At 43.0% G+C, this 20,162-nt stretch overlaps 1 protein-coding gene and 1 long non-coding RNA gene across 3 annotated transcripts in view; one reads left to right on the forward strand and one right to left on the reverse strand.

Moving 5' to 3' along the window:
- Positions 1 to 2,007: 2,007 nt before the first annotated feature.
- On the forward strand, positions 2,008 to 6,405 carry LOC115618534. Its single transcript, XR_003994829.1, has 2 exons — positions 2,008 to 4,799; positions 5,048 to 6,405. It is a non-coding gene; the product is annotated as an uncharacterized LOC115618534 (long non-coding RNA).
- KAT6A (lysine acetyltransferase 6A) overlaps positions 5,198 to 20,162 on the reverse strand; it is a 33,288-nt gene continuing 18,323 nt past the window's right edge. For both annotated transcript variants that reach the window (XM_030510179.2, XM_030510178.1), the window contains exons 10-18: positions 20,033 to 20,148; positions 18,796 to 18,937; positions 18,201 to 18,362; positions 17,029 to 17,122; positions 16,079 to 16,310; positions 15,141 to 15,351; positions 13,494 to 14,186; positions 12,376 to 12,691; positions 5,198 to 10,359 (exon numbers count right to left, since the gene is read on the reverse strand). In XM_030510179.2, the coding sequence (XP_030366039.1) occupies positions 7,772 to 10,359; positions 12,376 to 12,691; positions 13,494 to 14,186; positions 15,141 to 15,351; positions 16,079 to 16,310; positions 17,029 to 17,122; positions 18,201 to 18,362; positions 18,796 to 18,937; positions 20,033 to 20,148 (4,554 nt within the window). In that variant the 3' untranslated portion in view covers positions 5,198 to 7,771. The remainder of the gene's footprint in view (positions 10,360 to 12,375; positions 12,692 to 13,493; positions 14,187 to 15,140; positions 15,352 to 16,078; positions 16,311 to 17,028; positions 17,123 to 18,200; positions 18,363 to 18,795; positions 18,938 to 20,032; positions 20,149 to 20,162) is intronic.

A 20,162-nucleotide genomic window follows, 5' to 3' on the forward strand; every position in this document is an offset into this window, starting at 1 on the left:
TTTGGAATTCTGAGGAATTTCCTGATTTTCCAAAACAAGGAGCTCTAGTGTGAAATCAACTTACATCCAACAGCATCAGCTCCCACCACATGGATGGACTAGTGTTTGGGCACCAACCTTCCAGTGCTGGGGGGTTTGGAAACGCTGAGCATGGTAGCAAGGCTCTAGGGAGGTATCCTTGCATCCCTGCATCCCTAACTCGGGTCCTGCCGTTCAGGTTCCAATGCTTAAGCTGGGTCAGACTGCAGCCTGCTCCATGGCAGGGCCTGCACTGGTGCAGCCAGGGCAGAGCTGCTACAGCAACACTTGGGCACAGGCATCCTTCTGTAACCCTGATGTCAGCAAAGCATCTGCTACAGACACAGCCAAATGGCATCAGGCAATGGCAGCACACTCAGACTCTGTTTGCCTGTAGGGCACTGCCTCCTCCTACGAACAGATCCCACCTCTTAACTGCTTGTAAGCCAGAGCAGAGTGAGCACAAAACAAGAGCAGTGATCACTGTGGGAGAACCGGGATATGGGGAAGCAGATGTGGGAGTGACTGGAGTCAGTCACACTTCTGCTGGCCCGGGGTAAGGAGCAAAAAACCTGCATCCCCTCTGTGCTCACACAGGAGGGAGGAGATGTAGCCACAGAGAAGGAATGTTTTCATGAGCTCCTCAATTCCGAATTCAGGATTTTGGCCTGACATATTACAGCCCACAGGCTGAGCCCCTCCACGCAGTAGGCACAGCCAAGCCAATTCACTGTGGATCCCCTTATATCCTACCTACTGTTCCCCTTACATCCTACCTACAGTTTTCCTGCAGGACTCTTTGTGGATGCCCCAATTCTCCAAAGCTGGTGGACGAGTCTGCCACACGATTGCAAGCAGACAGGGAAGGGACACACATATTCTTGCCCCCTTTCCCTCCACTCAGGCTCAGAAGCACTGTTCACCTTCTTTGGCTTCCCTTGTATTCTGACTTTGTTCTCTACTTCAGGCAAAAGTCAACTCAAGGACCAACAAGCACAATCTTTAGATTGGTCTTTACCAGTGAGAACCATCATCAGAGCTCGTGGAGCTGGCAAAGGGCAGAGATCTTCAATCCTTCCTTTGTGACACCCTTTTCCCGTTCCCCTCAAGACACCAGGGAAGATTTCACCCCTATCGAACTCTAGGTCCAGAGCTATTGTCCTGGTACAACCCTGGCTGCTAGCATTTGAAGTTATATTTAGCCCTCTAACTCCAAGGGCATTCACATGCCTACAAACGGTCTTTGGAGTCAGTAGTGGTTGTTTCTGGAACATCTGTCTGGAATCTTCACAGCACAAGTTCAAAGTCTGAGTTAACTGGAATTAGGAATCTCTGCCATACACATGAGATTGTCCTGTGCAGGGGGTTACACTCAGCATGTTCTAAGTTCTGAAGCATTTGGCACACAACTGATACCAAGTTTTTATGTGCTGTAGGTGAATGGTTGGTAGAAAGGGGCCCTAGAGATGTGCTGTACATGAAGAGAAGCTCATCTTCTTCACCATTCCTGCTATTTCAGCAAGGACTCAGGACAGGACAAGTGGGAAATGGACTCAGTAGTGATTTCACTGAACTCACCACATCATTTTTTTGTCCAACTGTGATTTTTCTCTTCTTGGGAGAAGCTGTTTGGGAAATATCTGGATCAGTAGATGTGTCCTATCTTGTTGCTGCTTGCTCCTATTGGATAAAGTGAGGAAGCAGAGGATGACAGAATTGCAGTAAACAGACTTCCTCCTTCAGCTGAAAGGTACCATGTGCATATAACAGCCACATGTTAGTAAAAAAGAAACTTTTCAAGAACTTTATTTAATTACTTGGCACAGAGCACCATGTTTATCACTTTTACCTGGAAAACAGATTGTTTGTACCATGATAACTCCCTCATACCTCAGTCTCAGACTGGGAGTCTACCATATGCTCCATCCCTGCCAGTGTCAAGGCCAGACTGGACAGAACCTTGGGTGACACGGTCTAGTGTGAGGCAACCCTGTCCGTGGCAGGGGGCTGGAACTGGATGATCTTAAGGTCCTTTCTAACCCAAACTATTCTATGACTCAAATGACAGACATAGCAACGGAGACCCTGTTGCAAAGAGTTCATAGGATAAAGGATTTGGCAAGGGAGAACAAACAGATCCTGACAGGGGAACCCTTAGGAAAACAATCACACAGAATGAACAAAGTCATTATGTGCTGTCCTCGGAACAGAACCTCCCATCAGGAAGGAAGCACAGAAGCAAGTTCCTGACTCCTGACTGCAAGGTACTGCAGCTGCTTCCAGAGATTAGGCATGTCGCTGGAGTTCTGCCCTGCTCTGGGTGCATACCAATGTTTGGGAAGTTGCTGAGATTCGCTGTGTTAGGGGCAGGAGGATTTCACATTCCAAGCTCAGTTTCAGGCAGCTATTTTTAGGTAAATTATTCCGGCTGACAAGCTGCAAAGATAAAAGATGCTGCAGGCCCCACCTTGGCTGCTGTAAACTTAGTCTGCCTCTGTCTATCTGCATTCCTCTGCTACTGCAGAGGGAAGATCTCAGCAGGCAGCTCGCTCCCCGGGTTGGGAAATTAATGAAGACGGTTCTGCTCTTTTTAGCACTTTCTTACTCATCTCCCCGATGAGCTTCCAGAACTGTCAAACCCCCTGAAGATCACCCTCCTCTCAGTGAGCCTCCTTTACATCACACTCAGCTTCCAGACAGTGGTTTATTGCTGTGGGCTGCATTCAAACTCTTGCCTGGGTATTAAGGGTTGGTAGCAAACGTTTTGGCCCACATTAGCAACTGATTTAGAGCAAAGCTGGCAGTGCTGAATGGAACACCTCTCACTGTGTGGTACCTGCCCATGGCAATGCGGAGCCTGCAGCAGCGGCCGCTCACACCGTGCTCTAAGGCACTAATGGTTCTTGCACTTCAAGACAGTCTGATTTCAACCCTACTCTGGGTTGGCAAATGTCTCTCAACCCCCCTTCCCCTCCCCTATTTAGTCATTCTCTAACAGCAGGATTTGACAGGTTGTATGACAAGATGCTAAAAAAGAGGTCACCTTGTTCACAGCTCCCAAATGTGGTTATCATCAAGTTAACCCACACAAACAGGGGTTCTTGTTTTTAAACAGGCAGAGGCCATTAACAGTGCAGCCTATATGGTTAAATCATGTTTTGAACGAACATTTCTTAAGTAGCAGTTCCTGTTTATGTACCATTAACTCTAGAATCACATTTCTGTGATCTTCTTTATAGATTTCCATAACCACTCACCTTTGTTCCTTGGCCCACAAAGCTAGAAAGTTGTTATAAATGGTTAGAAATCATGTTCCTATCTAGACATTTTCTTTTTCTTCTTAAAAGAGTTTCTACTTCCTGCCTAAAGAACTGAGAAAGGCACAAGGAGTTTAATTATAGCACTGACCCTGCTTCTCCCGAGCTTGTGATTGAGCATCACTAAGATCTCAAACATACCAGCATGTGTAACCATAACCTAGTGCCAGGGCACCAGATAAAGACTTTGAATTGCCCCTACTTGTCAGTTTAGGATACAAGCATTTTACCAGAACATAACTCCGCTGGTATTCCATTGAAGTGATTTGCCATGACCATTTCTAATTCCAGAGTTACCAAAATCAACAGAATTATACTCCAGTCTAATCACACAGCACATTAATTCTGGAAGTCAAAGCCAGTTTGAATCGCTGGAGGACATACAACTGTTCTCAATTGGTATTTTACTTTTAAAACCCATATTGTATCCTAAAAATGAGAGCTGTTTCTGACAACTGGTAATAAATCAAAGCTGACTCCAACAGTATCACTGTTAGATAACAATTCAACCCAAGTGTGTTTTAATGTAAAAATCAACTCTGCTAAATTCAGGGTACACAGAAAATAAGAAACAAAACCCAAGACACCTCAAACCACAATCATTTAAGTATGGGAAAAGCAGGACACACTGGGGTGGCGCTCAGCACCTCTGACCTGTGCTACTGGACAGTGCCAAAGCTCCCTTTAATGAACAGCTTTAAAAGAACCAAAGTTAAAGTTAGCTGTGAGTGACTGAACACAGCTTTCTGGCCCAGAATGGTTATTTAAGTCTTAACTCCAGCCCTGACTATGGGAAAGCAATACACATAGGACGCAGATCTACTGAGATTCTGATGACTCTTACCTGTACCGCTGCTGATGCACTCTCTGCGACTCACAAGTGATTAAAGCAGTGACAACCTTTCTCATGGGTCACCCTGTTTCTCTCTCCTTCATGCTTGGATAACCTGAAAACTGTTGTGAGATCAAATGAACCAAACAGCCAGGAGCGCCCCTGTACAATTAACTTCTACCTGTATCTTGACACGTTTGATCTGAAAATTCAGGTGCCTGAATAAAACAAGGAAAAACAAATCAGCTCAAAGGATGATGCAGCATCACCCTCACCGTACATCAACTTACATTTCATCCTGGTGAGGACTGGAGATGGGAAAAGCGCTTCAAAACTTGATTTTACTCATTCTCAAGCTCCTTTTCACTTATTTCCCGTGGCAGACACACACAGTTTGCTCACTTGAAGAGATATTTGTGATGAAGACAACAGGCAGCCTGCCCTTGAACCGCCAAAGGAGGCTGAGCCAACGGGCACCGCCACAGCATCTATCACAGGGACTGTGGGCAGTGATTGCGCTTGCGGAACGTTGCTTCCATCTAGTGATGTGTGAGCCATCAGCTTGCAGGAGCTCACAGTGGGACAAAACCCCACAGCTCCCAGCGGATCCAATTCTGCCTTGAAGCTGCAGGGTACATTCTGCTGGGTATAATCTCTAGTTCTCCTATCCAAAGTGGCAATGACACAGATGAGAGCAAGTGAACGGGGGGGGGGGTGCTTCAAACACACAGCGCAATTTCTCAAGCCATTGTACAAACAAGCTGGCAAAAAGCAGCTGACGTGCTTTGCTTCAGCTTTGGGCAGGGAGGAATTTAAGCATGATGATTCCTGGAGATGCTTTTAAGTGGTTTTTCTTCATTTTTCATCTTTTTCCGATTAGAAGGTGTAAATAAAGATTAACATGGATTGAGATCTCGTGATCCACCTCGCTTCCAGATCAAAAGGGAATGATCATATTCCCAGGCCCGAGCAGCAGAGTTCACTGCTCAAATGGCAATAAAAGACAAAAAATCCACATGCACAACTGACATCCAAAATGGCTCAACATAATTTATTTTTTATGTTAAAATGTACAGAGTTCTTTTGAAAGTACTTGCTAGAAAGGGGAAAAAAAAGTGATATTACATACAAGGAGAGGAAGGGAGACCATCCAGCCAGGAGCGTATGACATGGAGAATTACAAAGGCATCTAGGCACCCCTTCCCCTTAGCTTACAAGTCACCATGAACAAAGTACAAAGAGGTTACAAAACAGGAAAAGCAAATATAAACAGACAGGAATAGACTCAGCTTCATTTGTACATGCGGCTTTTAGAGGCATCTGGAGCTCCTATTCACACACTCTAGAGATCTCTTTAAAGAGAATTTTTTTATCTTTCTTAAAATAGTTTTTAATATTCTACAACAAAGATAAAAAACTTTAAAGATGGAATGAAATGAAAAAGCTCTTATTCTTTTAAAAGGCATCGAAGTCACTAACAGTGAGATTTTTAATTTCTTTTAGAAGATTACCCAAGTTATCTTGCTAAAAATACATATTTTTTTTTTTATTTTTTTTTTTTAAACAGAAGTGAAAAAATGGTAGGTACCAATATTACTGCGTTGGATAATTTCTTTTTTTCTTTTTTTATATATAGAAAAGAACATTTTTTTTTTTTTTTTTCTCTCTACAATAGTTCTACAGTCACAAAGGCTTGTGGAAAAAGGGAGCTGCCCAATTGGTAAAAAAAACATACAAAAACCAAACCAACCAAACTAAATCCACCGCCCTCGTTCCAACAGCTTATCCTCCTCCTGTCTCACACCCACCCCCCCCCACCCCCCCCAACCACCAGGAAGCAGTGACCCAGCTGAAGATCTAGGAAGGAGAGGGCAGCACAGTGCGCTTTCTACATGGGTTATTTGGGACTGGAATAGTATATACAGAGAAATGGGGTCCTACACAGCCTTGTACATGCTCAAAACTAAACAGAAGTAAAAAGTGGAAGTCCTTTGAATTCTGCCTTTTATGGTTAAGCAGTTACTGGAGGAAAGTCCGGTTTAGTGCATCTGAAGAAAACCCCAACTTTCTGTTTAGACTCTTTTGGTTTAAAAACAAAAGAAATTAGTCTTATTAATGTGTCTGTATTTCTACTTCATATACAATAAAAAAGAACTTTACATTAAGGGGTGTCCCTTTTTGTATTGGGTGACATGCCAGCAGTGTAGCCAAAACGAATGTCAATTGGATTATGCGGTACTAAACAGCAAAATCCTGCTGCCTGCATCCTGCTATGGTGTTTGGGCTGTTTCACTGCGGTAAAACAGGCCGATTCCCTTCTTTTCTCACACTAGATCAAAAGTGTGGCTACTCCTATAAAATGGGTCTCCAACATAGTGGCAGAATCAGGGAGAACATCCCTGACTCCCCCAGAGCGCGGCACATTCAGCAACTTCCTACCCCATGCCAGGAAGGGAAGAGGGACACGGACACCACAGGGCTCTCTGTCAAGTCACTTACAACGTACACGTTATCTTCCAAGATGACCCAAGTAAAGAGACTAAGAGGAAGACCACTGGAAACAGCTCCTTCTGGGCTCAGCCTGACTAAAAGGCTCAGAACCAAGACCCTCAGCACTTCCAAGGACACACTAGAGCAGTTTGGGACCTCAGCCTTGTGCCTGACTTGCAGTTCACCAGGAGAACCTGCAGCTATTTGCTTGTCCTAAAAAACATATCCCACCTTATCCTCCCTCCTCGCGACTTGCACAAGGGATGCAACGCTCTCTCTCGAGATGCTTCCAGTAGTTGAGAGTGACAGAACATGTGTGCATGCATGCACACGTGTGCAACATGCATGTCTGGGTGGCGAATGGGATCATTTTAAAGTCACATTACATTTTCAGCGTGAAACATACAATTTCAGTTAATTCACCTACAAAAAACACCAAATGTGAAGAGTTTATTGTTTACACGTAACTCCAAATTTCACTGCGGGTGAGGGAGTCAGGGAAAATCCCAGACAAAAGATTTCCCCTGACCTGCAGAAATCAAGAGCTTCTTTTATCCTCTGTGTCCCCTTCCAAGTCTCCCAATAAGTGCCTCCTGCTAGAAGTAGGAAATGCTAGGTGGGGTTTTAGAGGGAAGGGTCGTTATTCTTTGAGATGTCAAACGTTACATGACTGCAGCACTAGAAACTGCATACAGAGGGGCACAGGGGAGGGAAAAGGACATACATTGAAAAAACAAATTTAGGAAGATGATTTCACTGTTACACGTATTCTGTCCACATTGTCAGCAAAGTAAGGCTCTTTTTAAATTATGAAAGATTTTGTGCATGTTTTCCCCTCTAAAAAACATCTGTAAATGATTTTTTTTTCTTTAGCTGTAAAATGCTTCAGGATTGTGAAGAAAACAAAAATGCAAAACAAAAAAACCAAAACAAAACAAAAAACCTCCAAAAAATAAAGACCAGGCTTCCTAGAAAATAAAATAAACCAAAGAAAATCCCTCTAAATCTACAGCAATATTTTAACTGGAAAAAGGTCCATTTTCTCTGGTTCGTCAGTATAAAAGGTTCCTTTATTTATATATATTTCAGTTTTTAGGATGCAAGTTCATCTTGCTCATCTTCTCATGTATGGTCCATTGAGAGACTGCTTGGGCACCCCAGCAGCGTTCATGTAGCTGTGATGGGAGGGGCCAGTGTACATCATGTTTCCATGAGGATTGGGCTGCATAGGCTGCTGGGTGTAGGCCTGGCTCCCCATCATTCCCATCTGCATCTGCATAGGATACTGTGCTGTCTGGTTCATGTAGGCAGGGTTACTATGGTAACTGCTGTTCATCATGGGCTGTGTCATTCTGTAGCTGTTCATGGCATTCAGGGTGTTCATATTCATGGAGTTAACATTGTACGGGGTGGTTGGCATGAGGTTGACCCCCATGTTCATACCCCGCTGGACAGCCAGTGCCCGGGGCCCGGCCTGCATGGCAACCGCGGGGGGGCTGCGCCCGTAGAGCTGCTGCTGGTGTGCGGTCGCAGAGGGCAGTGGTGCTGACTTGGAGCGGATGGAGATGTGCCCCTTGACTGGCATCTGCCCCTGCAGCCTCTGGGTGTGTGGAATACCAATGTTGGTGGCAGACATATTACACTGAAGCAGAGGTGACGTGAGGTTCATGGTGGTGGACGCCAGGTTCGGTGGAGGTGTCATGGTGGCTTGTGCTTGTGGCGTGCCTGCTAAGGGATGAGAGGGAGCTAGCTGAGCCAACCCTGTGTTGGACAGAGAAACGCTGGTTGCATAGGAAGTCACAGCAGGAGAATGGCTATAAGGCATGGCATGAGGGTCCATAATGGTGTTTGTCAGCTGCTGCAACTTGGCTAAACTGAACGTGGCTGATGGTTGTGAATAGCTCCCAGCACCAAAATCCCCTGGAATCCTCTCATAGATACTTATGTTACCAGTGCTTCCTGATTCGGGTATTTCCATGATCATAGGTGCTGGGGTGAAGCTGTTGTTCATGCTACACTGCGACAGCGGAGGTTGCTGCTGGGGTGGAGGTGGCGGCTGTGGCTGCTGGGACTGAGGCTGTTGCTGTTGTGGCTGCGTTGTTGGTTGCTGGTTACTTGGAGGCCTTTCTACTACACAGCTCTGAGGTGACTTGATATTGCAGTTTGCTGCAGGCTGGACAGTGTTTTGCTGCATCATGCTGCAACTGCTGCCAATGTTTGCCATTTGCTGAGTGACAACACAACTGTTCTGAGTGAGGCTGCTGGAAGAGGACAGTCCTCCATAGGAACAGCTGCTCTGGGAAGAGTTATTTCCACAGATGCTGCCTCCCATAGTGGAGTCATAGCTGCTGGGGTTTTCATAATTCTCTGTAGTGCTCTCAATGCTGCCAAGGTCACTGAAGCCACTATCCACCACCTGCTGAGAGTGGTCCGATACTGAAGGCACATCCATCATGGGGCTGGTCTCCATGTTCTGCATAGAGGGTGCGGACAGGGATCCTTGTTCAGGACTTATCTGGGTGTAACTGCTCTCCAGAGCAGGCACATTTGGGCTGTTGACAGAACGTACAGACTGGCTGGGGTGGGACTGAACAGAGGATATTGGGCTGTTATGTTCTGAGGCCTGGCAATCTTCAACCATGGATATCTGAGGATCCTCCTCAGTCTGGGTGTAACTCTGCAAAGTCTGACAAGCTGCAAGAGTTTCTTCACAGTCCTGGTAAGCTACATCGTGCTCATTGCTTTCCTCCTGCGTCAAGGACTGGACTGCTTGAACAGTTTCAAGATCTAGTTCACTATGAGGAATCTCTTCCTCCTCCTTTAATTCAATTAACCCTTCTTTATTACTTTGCTCTTCTTCGTGATCATCTTCAGACCCAGGGACGTGCTCTGAGCCTACTGATGTCTCATTGGAAGCCTGCTCTTCCTCAGAATCTGCCTCTGTTTCATCTTTCTCTTTTGTATCTTCTCTACTGCTTGGTACGCTTGTTTCTAAAAAACACTCTTGCACCTGAGGCTCCTCCTTCACCCCTTCTCTAACAGGCTGTTCCTCCAATTCTTTTTTCTTTACAGACTCCAGATGACCATCATCTTCATCATCAGCATCATGATCTTCATTTTGATTTGTTACTGCTGCAACTTCCTCTTCTTCCTCATGGTCATGCTCAGGTTCGTCTAGTTCTTGCTGTTCTTCTTCTGATTGCCTTTGCTCTTCTAAAACCCGTGGCTTCTCCTCTACCTCCTCTTCTATCTCAGGCTCTTTTACTTCTGGCACTGGACTGCTGTTGCTGTCCACAGGAGAAACTGCTCTTACTTCACTGCTGGCTGTATCTTCCTCTTCTCCCTCTCCTACCTCTTCTGCTTCCACATTCACATCTTCCTCTTTCCTTTCCTCAATAAAAGGCAGCTCTTCTTTCTGCTCAACACTTTCCTCTTGATCTGAAAGTTTGGCCTTACGCCCTGTTTTTGAATTAGCTACCACTGCATCAACTCCTTCATCCTGAACTGACGGTGGCTCCTTTTCCCGGTTCAGTTTAAAACCTGGTTTTCGACCAGGTCTCTTCTTCCAGTGGACTGGTTTTCGGCTTTTCCCTTTTGGCCATCCTTTCTTCTTTTTCATGGGTGTAGAAGTATCTGGCTCAAGTGAAGAATCCTTAGCTTCACATTTTCTCAGCATAGATAATGGTTTCAAAGGTGGGTTACCTGAAAACACAAATCGAAAGACACTGTTCAAACATATTTGTTTGACCTGAGCATTCAACGGAAGCTTTCCCAAGCACTCCCATCATGTTTATCTGCTTTTTGGATCTATACTAGCTTAGAGATTTATTGTGAAGGGTTAACAAGAAGGATCAAGGACTGCTTGTCAGCAATCACATTACATTCTCAAAGAACACCAGTGCTTTCAAGCACATGCATGGTCAAAGCCCTGAGCCTTTAACACACAATGCAGATGAAACATCGGGCTGGATGATACAGTCCTGGAAAAACTCAACACCCTGCACAAATGTTATTTATACAATATGTTCCAGTGTAGGGGAACACATGAAGCTGCATTAAAAACATGTTTCTACTTAGATCTGTATCTTGTGCATCTGCTAAAGAAAGGATATCTTTTCACTTGGGTGAAAAGCCCCACTTTGGGGGGCTTTATGCTTTTAAATGCTCTTAAATACTTTTAAACAGAGACACAGATAACTGAATAGGGCTAGATTTATTTTACACAACTGCTGGTAAACTGCTGCAACAGTTAATCAATGACACTAGTTGTTACTCACACTTTACCATCTGAATTTCTGTCTTCAGACACTGGATTTACTTAATCTGCTTTTGTATTAATTCTCCCTTTATCTGCTAGGCAGAAAATCTCTCTTATCAAATAAGTAAATCTCCTTACTCACCTAAGCAATTTGTAACTTTATCAAGTCACTCTTTTGCCTCTGCTTTCTTTGAATCTATTATAGAACATTTGTTCTAATCTCTTAATCAGCCCACGACTGTTCTTGTGAACTATTCCAGTCTATCAAGTGTGAATAACAGAGTAAGGATGGTTGTTGCAGTTTCACCAAGGCTAAATAAAGAGCTGACAGAATGTCTCCACTTCACTTGAGATTCCCTTGTTCATGTATTTAGGATCATCTGAATCTCTTTGGCCTTAGGCTACAAACCCATCCTAATTACTGGGCATGACCTTCAAATACACTCTCAGAGACTTCACCAGTGAATTGCCCTTCACTTCATTTACCAAATCCCTTCTTTTCCTGGCAGCTACTATGTTATTTTTTAATCTATCCATAAATAGATTAATTTTCCTCAGTATTCAGAGTACATTTATTCACATTTCTGCCCTTTCCACCACCTCAAAAAACGTTATTGATTCCAGGCTATGAATTTCCCAAGAAGAGCTGTTTTAAGTCCATAGTTATGCAATGAAGGTAAAACTAAATAATGGACTCCTGGTAGTTCACAGACACTTCTTCAAACCTAATTGTAGGGCAGCTGAGTTACTCCTTCCCTTTGCTCAGACAGGCATTTACTCCAAGTATCTCCAATGAGAAGTGTTCTGAAAAAATTCTGGGTGTTAAAAGATGAATTTAAAACAAATACTGAATTCAAAATTTAACAATTTCATCCATAAAACAAATATTTGGAATGTGAATAAAGGAAAGAAAGAATCTGCCACAGTCAGCAGATCACTGGGCAGGAAGAAGGAAGTGCTGCTTTCAGAGTGTTTGGTAAAGCATTAACACTAAAGGCCTCCAAAAAAAGAATAATTCCACTTAAAAAGAAAAAAATACTCAGCTATTTCTCTTCCCCTTTCCCCACATTTCTCTATTTCATGCTAGAGAACAACTTATTATTTCTCTTTGTTCTGGAAAACTGAGGGCTCTCCAACTCATTTCTGGTTTGTTTCTGTAAGTGACCTTGCTGCAGAGGTCTTTTCACAAACACTAATCTCACTAGGAAAGCTGAATCAAAAGGATTCAATGACCTCTGATCAGGTCGTTGCTAATAAGATAGTTAAAAGCATGCACCACATTTTCATAAGACTTAAGAATGTTTGAGGCTGGTCTGACTGCTAATTTATGCCTAACCCTACATTTTGGCTAGAAGTTACAAGACAAGGGAAGCAGCTTCTTTTGTCACGAGCTAGTATCATCTGATACTCACTGACACAGTATCTAGATCAAACTTTCAACCGCACACCACCAAACATACCATTAGTGTCATCAGACTCCTCCTCATCTTTGGACTTCCTCTTAGAAGAGGGTCTATGCCTGAGTGTATCTGATGGGGCTAAATGCCGAAAGTATCCACTGGGCAAAAGTTCATTCTCCTCCTCCTCATCCTCCTCCTCTTCTTCCTCCTCCTCAATCTCAAATGTAGGCTCTAATCGGGGCATTGGTCGTTCAGAGTCTGAGTCCTCAAATGGTTCATCCAGCACTTCTGTGGTCTCTGAGATGGTTTCAGTGACAACACTGCTATTGTGGTGCTTACGCTTGCGGACTCGCCTCTTCCGATGCAGAATTGGTTTCTGAGTGGAAGTTAGGAGAAGAGATTTGATCACATGCAGTAGAAATAAGACACTGATAAATATAAAACAGGAACAGTAGAGTTCAACAGTCTAAGCAGGACCAGAGGACTCACTTCTGGAGCCCAGACTTCACTAGACATACTGACTGGCACCTGCCTTCAGTTAGACAGATGTCAAACACAATGCAGAACAACCAACTTCCATGAAGACTGCTACACTGACATTTGTGTAATAGTATAAACCATTTAAAGAGCTGACATTAACAGCCCATCCATAACAGCTGAAAGTTCATAGACACTACAACAGAGATGTGAATAAAGCTGCAAAGATGATATAGAACTTTTGAGTGCAGCATTCCATGAAGAGAGGATTTTCTTGGTCACGTTGACAGCATTCACATCTCTCTGGTACATCATTCCAAAGACTTTATGCTGTGATTTCAGTTGTTTAGGTAGCATTTGTGTTTTGTCAGCTTCTTTTAAAGTAGGGCTGTATCTGTTTCTATTTTGCATGACTAAAACTTTAATAACCACTTTTTAAGGTGGAAAAATCAAAAGCATAAGGCAGAAGTTTAAAAAATCCCCAAAAATCAGAAACCCCACCAGCACACTTACCTCTGATTCAACAAAAACCACCACTACAAATAGGTAGCAGAAAGCACCGCCCAGTTCTGGAAAACTGAGCAGATGCTATCTGTGTGCTTAATACATCCATCATGAATTGCACAGTCCTTCAGAAAGCACCACAATGACAAAACAGACCGCATGAGACAGTCAGAGACAACAAGAAATAAGGCACACACCTTTCGTTTCAGTGTTGGCTTGGTGAGAACAGGCGGAGAGCTCGATCGAGGACTCACAGGTTCATCATCTTCCTCTTCACTACTGTCACTAAAACACCTCAGAAGCGCCCTGTCACTATCACTGTAGCGGCGGGGTAACCTGTCGCAGTCCTCTGGGAATCTGCACTTCAGCGGCTCCGTGTTCTTTTTCAACTGCCCTCTCCACCCTTCCATACCTTCGCTGTACCGCCGACGGGGAACTGCAGATTCTTCCCCTTTGCCATACTGTCCCTGGGAAACTGCACATTTTTCCTCCTCTTCAGCATATCGGCCTCTTGGGGCAGGAGACTTCTCCTCACATTCACCACATCTTCCTTGCAAGGCTGCCGACTTCTCCTCACAGTCACTGCACCGGCCTTGGGAGGCTGCTGATTTCTCCTCACACTCGCTGCATCGCCCACTGGGAACTGGTGGTTTGTCCTCAATGGGCAACATTGGCTCCTTCTCACAAAAGGGCTCCCGGAGTTTCTTGCTCTTGCGGTTCCATCGCCCTCTTCGTGATGGCTGGCTGTTTGCAGGAAGACTATCCAGGGGAAAAATGTGCTTGTTTGGCCGTGCTGAATTGGCTGGAGCAACAATGTCTGGCTTTTTTTCGCTCTCTGTAGGTGAGTAAGGCTCTTGCTCTTTCTTCTCCCATGACACAGATTTTACCATCTGGTTTAAACAAAGAAAGGAGATTTCACACTTTAAGCATGCATGGCTATCCTGAATTTGAGTCCACAAAAGCCTTTTGAGCAAGAAGTCAGAAAACTTGAATAAGAATGGCTTTTAAGAATCTGAGAACAACAAAATAGTTGATCTTTTTGTGATTCTAATAGTGCTAACTGCTGCTCCTTCCCTCCCAGGTGATAATGTACCTTAATTACCTTCCCCACAACTGGCTTCAGTCAGTAGCAGCCTGATGGAATGCAAACATCATCTTGCTACAGTCAAACACAGGATTTGTTTCATTTTCAAGATAAAAGTGAGACAAACTTGAAGCTATCTTGCCATTAAAATGCACGATTAATTTAATGTAAATACAGTAACATCCTCTTAGTAGTCTAGTCAGTGCTCATCAACTGATGGGAGAGCGCAAACCTTCAAGGACACCAGCCTAGATGTCACAAACCTTCACTGCTCTGTGGGTAGGAACTCTAAAGCTATTGGTGGTTTTGAAAAGAACACAGCAAAAACCTTTGGTGAGAACCATTAAAACTTTTGGTTCATTCATTTCTATTTATGCTATTTGTCACCTACAGAAATACTGGGTCCTTCAAACCTAACGCCATTTCAATAATCTGGTTAAAGACAAGGTTGCTTGAGAGCAAGAGGCAGATTTTTTGGTTGTTTGGGGTTTTTAACATTGCCTCTCCCCCAGATTGCAAAAATCATTAAGGGTAGAAAAAACCTTTTTACTATTTTCAGAAATAGTCCTTAACATTTCTCTAGACTCAATGTTTTCCCTACTTTTAGGTTCTAATCTGAAACTATAAAGACACATGAACTAATCATGACTAGTTCAAATGCCAAATGCCCAAGCCTGGCATTTGCAATCCTGTTTGCACTGCCTGCAAAAGCACTGCCTGTAACCTAGGTGCCACACAGAAGTAACAGATTCACTCTTACACTGGTCTCTGAATCTTTTTCTTTCTGCTGCTGTTGCTCTTCGTTTTCCCCATCCTCTGTCTCCTCTTCTTCATCTTCAGAGACAACTGAGTTGGAAACTATAACAGGCGTCCAACGCAGACATTCTGCATCCACATCTATAGGTCGGACATTAGTTCTAAGCTTTGCCATATGTTCCTGGATAAGTTTCTCCCGACGAATGATCACAAATCTAAAGAGCAATAACACCCTGATCAAGAACAGGCTACACACAGTACATGCTGTCATGTGAAAGAGATATGAGGTATTACAGATAAAGCTGTGTACTCTCAATCAGTGCTGCCACGAGTAACTTAGAGAGGACAAAAAGCTCCTTAACACTGTCCAGTTTGCATCACCAGACTACCAGAGAAAGCATCTGAAAACTGAGAAAATGTTCAATTCTTTCCACTTCTTGTTAATGGTGAAGCCATTATCCTTCCATGGGTAACATTCAGCTGCAGACTATCACTTTTCTTACGTGTTAAATGGACAGGGGGTATGCCATTTGGGGAACAGGCAACATAAGGTCAAAGACACTGAATGGTAATAAGAGAACTGCTTTAAAAAGTTATAACCCTACTACCAGAGTACATGTTATTCAGGGGCTAGGAGTAGTTATCACTGATTAAAATATACTGTGAAATGAGGACATAAAACTGTTCTCAAATAACTTCAAGGTTTCCCAGTAAGTTCCAAGTTTAACACAAAACACGACAGAATATAACCCCACTCCCCAAATTGCTATGGTTTGAATCAAGCATAATTCCAAGTATTTCACTTGACTTGTACACTCATTTGGATACTTAAGTCTTAAATAAAAGCAAGCTTATTAGAAGAGATTTGTCTCCAAATGCCATTAAATTTCATTCAAATATGTTGGAAGCTATTTGGAAATACAACAGGACTCCTGTACTCACTGATCACTACGGAAGTCAAGCATTCGTAGGTGATGTAAAGTGGAAGTGATATCTTGAGGGCAGATCCCAGTCAGCTTACTCAATTTCTTGATGCTTAATTGCTTGTCATGTTGATGATAAAGGCACTCCAATATTACACTTTTCCAATAAGCCATATAGGAGAGGCGCCCCAGGTCTGACAGGGGCTTCTCTGGGGATCCTGCTTGACCCTCACGCTTTGAAAGCAAATAGCCTGAAGATACACAAGAAATGAAATTCAAGAAATTAGCATATACAGCTTCTGTTTCCACCCCAACAAAGGCATTTTATCCAGAAAGTAGCTGAATGCTGCCTACAAGATCCAGATCATAATCCTGAGGGATACGCTGGGGGGTCTGGCTGAGTTGGTTGAGGTTTTTTGCTCAATGTCCTGCTCAATGACACACTGGTGGAGATTCCTAAACTGCATCACCATCGCACAGGGGCTATGGGTAACGCCACGAGATGGCAGCAGCTCTCTACCTAGAAACTTGAAGCATACCACCAGGCTGCTGAGTATCCTCCAACTGCAACAGCAATTTTCAAGGTGACAGAGGGAAAATAGAGTTTAGCCATTTAAAAGCATTTACTTGAATACTTTCTACCGCCAAACTTCAGGGCCATACTGGAGAGTATGGGCTACACTGGATTGCATTTAGCATAACAACAGAGACATAGTTACAGTGGCAAGTTTCCCTATGAACTTACTGAGATCCATGTACGAATGTGAGAATTGTCTGAGTATTCAGAGCCTCAGTATGTCTGGGTTTATTACTCTCAAAGCTAAATTAAAACATAACTATGACTACCTTTTGCTTAAGACACTCTTTCACTTAAGCTGTCAAAGGTTTCAACAGACTGTGCAGTTTTAGGGTTGGATTTCTGTAGGAAGAACTACATGCACTAAAAAAAGTGAAGAAAAAGTTCCTTACTGAAGTCAATTAGGAACCTGCCATAGCCCTTACGCTGGTATTGCGGAAGAATCATTATACAGGACACATTGTACTTCTGTTGGCAGTGTTTCTCCTGTTGGAAAAGCAGCAAATTAGGACAAAAGAAAAAGGAAAAGACAACAAGTGAGAAATCAAAGTTGTTCTGTACAAGCCCCTAATTATGGTTATGGCAAAAACTGTGATAGAAAGCAACAGAGTTTCTTAGGAACAACAATGTACATGAGTCAAGTTCATATGTCTAGTTCATAGCAGAGAAAGTTCAAAGCAGAAATCTGAAGCAGCTGAATTACCTGAAAAAATATTGCCATATTCCAGTGAATCTTTAAATGTCATAACCAGAACATCCTAAAATCTGACCTCGAATGTGCTGTTCTGAAGACTGAAAGGAAAAGCTTCAACTAAAGCTATTGAAAAATAAGTAAAACAATTACAGACAAAAATATTGAGAAAATCTATCTGAAATCTTGGCCCTGTTCTGTCAAAAAAACTAAAAGGTTTAGGACAAGGGGTGATGGGTTCAAACTGAAACAGGGGAAGTTCAGGTTAGATCTAAGGGAGAAGTTCTTCCCTGTGAGGGTGCTGAGGCGCTGGCACAGGGCGCCCAGGGAAGTGGTGAATGCTCCACTGTTCAAGGCCAGGTTGGACAGAGCTTTGGGCAACATGGTCTAGTGTGAGGTGTCCCTGCCCATGGTAGGGGGTTGGAACTGGATGATCTTAAGGTCCTTTCCAACCCAAACCATTCTGTGATTCTATGAAATCAGGTGCAAAATTGCCAGACTTGTTTGGAAAACAATTTATTTGCAGAAGGAAAGATAGGATACAAGTACTTGGTAAAATGTTTATCTTGCAGATGACAAATACTACCCATCACCACCAAAAGCAGGATGTCATTTGAAAAGTAGGGGGTTTTTAGCTACTAGCTGCAGTACAAGTTCCTTACAGAATATATGCTCTTCAACATTATGAGGAAACTTGGGTTTATTAGTTGGTGGTCTCTGAAAGCAACACAGAATCTGGTTGCAACAGAGGTCTACACCTATATTACATGACATAAAACACAAAGGCCTAAGTTACAACTACGTAACAACTCTGAAGCAGCATTTCTCACCATAGCAAATGGAGCTCCGATTCTGAAGTACTCAAATACTTACCTTGGAAAAGTAGCCAACAAGGTGACAGCCCTTGACATCATTCTGTGTCAACACGTAGAAAAGAAATGGCTCCACATCATAATAGAGTGTCTTATGGTCCAGGAAAAGTTTGGCTAACAAGCACAAATTCTGGCAGTAGATAGTGCTGACATTGCCATCAACCTTACAGAAATGAGGAAAAGGTTGTCACTCCATTTGCTGTCACACAAGGACATGCTTCATCTGGGTATACCTGTACATTTGAAATGTCTAATACAAGATGAAGACTTCTCCATCACAGGCAGTGTCTCAAAGAAAACTTCTACAGCATAAAGGCTGTGGCCAAGTCACTGTTACATTCATTAGCGTAAGAGAAAACTTAAAATTCATTTTCCTAAAATGAGAAAGCATTTTGACACAGTGAGCCTTCTCCTATGTTTTGTGGATGAATAACTGATCCATGAGGTCAGCTCCCACTGCCTGCTCCTAGTTCACTCTTAGCAACTGAACCTTTCAAGAATGAAGATTTTTAGGGCTATGGAAAACTTACCACACAATTCGGTGCTAAAGACATTATGCTATAGATGAAAATGAGTGGCTTAGTCTTCTTACTTACCTCAAAGACTGAAATATTGTTTTTTCTGTAAATTTCATTGGCTGGAGGATGAAACCAGCCACATTTTTTCATATGCTGTTGCAGAATAGTTCTGCTTTTCATATACTTTAGACAGAACTCACAAAGGTACAACTTGGGTAGCCTGTAAGCAAAGACAAAGAAAGATCAGACACCGAATATATAGACTTTTGTATAAAGCTCCTCACTCCTGCAGATAGAGAACTTGATGAAAACAAAACCAGTATATACTGACCTAGTGCATGTGCCTAAAGGCCAAAACCACCTTACCATACTGAAAGTCATGGCACTTATTTATCCTATAACAAATACATATTAAAAATATATATTCCACATCCTGCACAATCACTTTTACACTATCATGTCAGAAGAAATACCTGCATTGATTAAAATCCTAGAAAAAACAGCAACACCCCCCCCCAGTTTTGCACTAGTGACACTAGGATGGATTAAATAGTTCCTATTCTCTCCCTTCCCTCCTTTTAACAGGCAGCTGTATGTACCCCTGAGCAACGGGTCACACCACCATCTGTTTGCTTTAAAGCCATTTTACATACTCCATTGACATGAACAATTTGAATGCAAGTGTCCCAATGTTATTGTGATTTAAGTTCATTTACATACTCTAGCTTGGACAGGGATGTTTTCAGTTACCTTCAATGCCTTTAGCAGAGCTACAATAATTCCTCATGACACACCACATGCTCTTATTAAATGATACAGAGTTTTATTTCACTTTCTCTGTCTATAGCCCTTAGAAGTTATTCCTCTTTCTGAATCAAGGTGAGTTCAGAGAGTTTGCAGCGCAGACAGTCTGCAAAGTTCTTAAGCAAGAGAACATCAAACCAACCATATGTACATCACAGCAGAACAATCTTTCAGATGCCAAAACTTGTAACATTAAACATTTCTTCTTTAGCTGTGCTTAACTACATACAGCATAAAAATAGTTCTTAGGAATCAATCTATATATTCCCGTGGCAATTCAAATGCTCACAGCAGATGCAGGTTGTTGCAGAGAGCTTATCAACTTTTGACTCAGCCTAAAAACACCCTAAAACATCCATTAACTGCCATGAGAAGGATCAGGATTATGTGTACTTTGCTCCTGGCTACATTCAGATAGAATCTTCTTCAGATTTCTATACTGGCTGGGGTACAGCTTTCCCATAAACACTGAAGCAGAACAAAGCAGAAGTATGTTCAGTAACACTCTTACCTCGAGTATTCCTGTGGATATGGGGACGAGTACCACGTCTGGATTTCATACTTGCCAAATTCAATGACAGAAGGGCATCGGACTTGCGGATCAGGAGGCCCAGTCACCCCTACTTTCTATGCAAGGGGAA

Source organism: Strigops habroptila, chromosome 21 (assembly GCF_004027225.2).
Source record: "Strigops habroptila isolate Jane chromosome 21, bStrHab1.2.pri, whole genome shotgun sequence".
NCBI lineage: Eukaryota > Metazoa > Chordata > Aves > Psittaciformes > Psittacidae > Strigops > Strigops habroptila.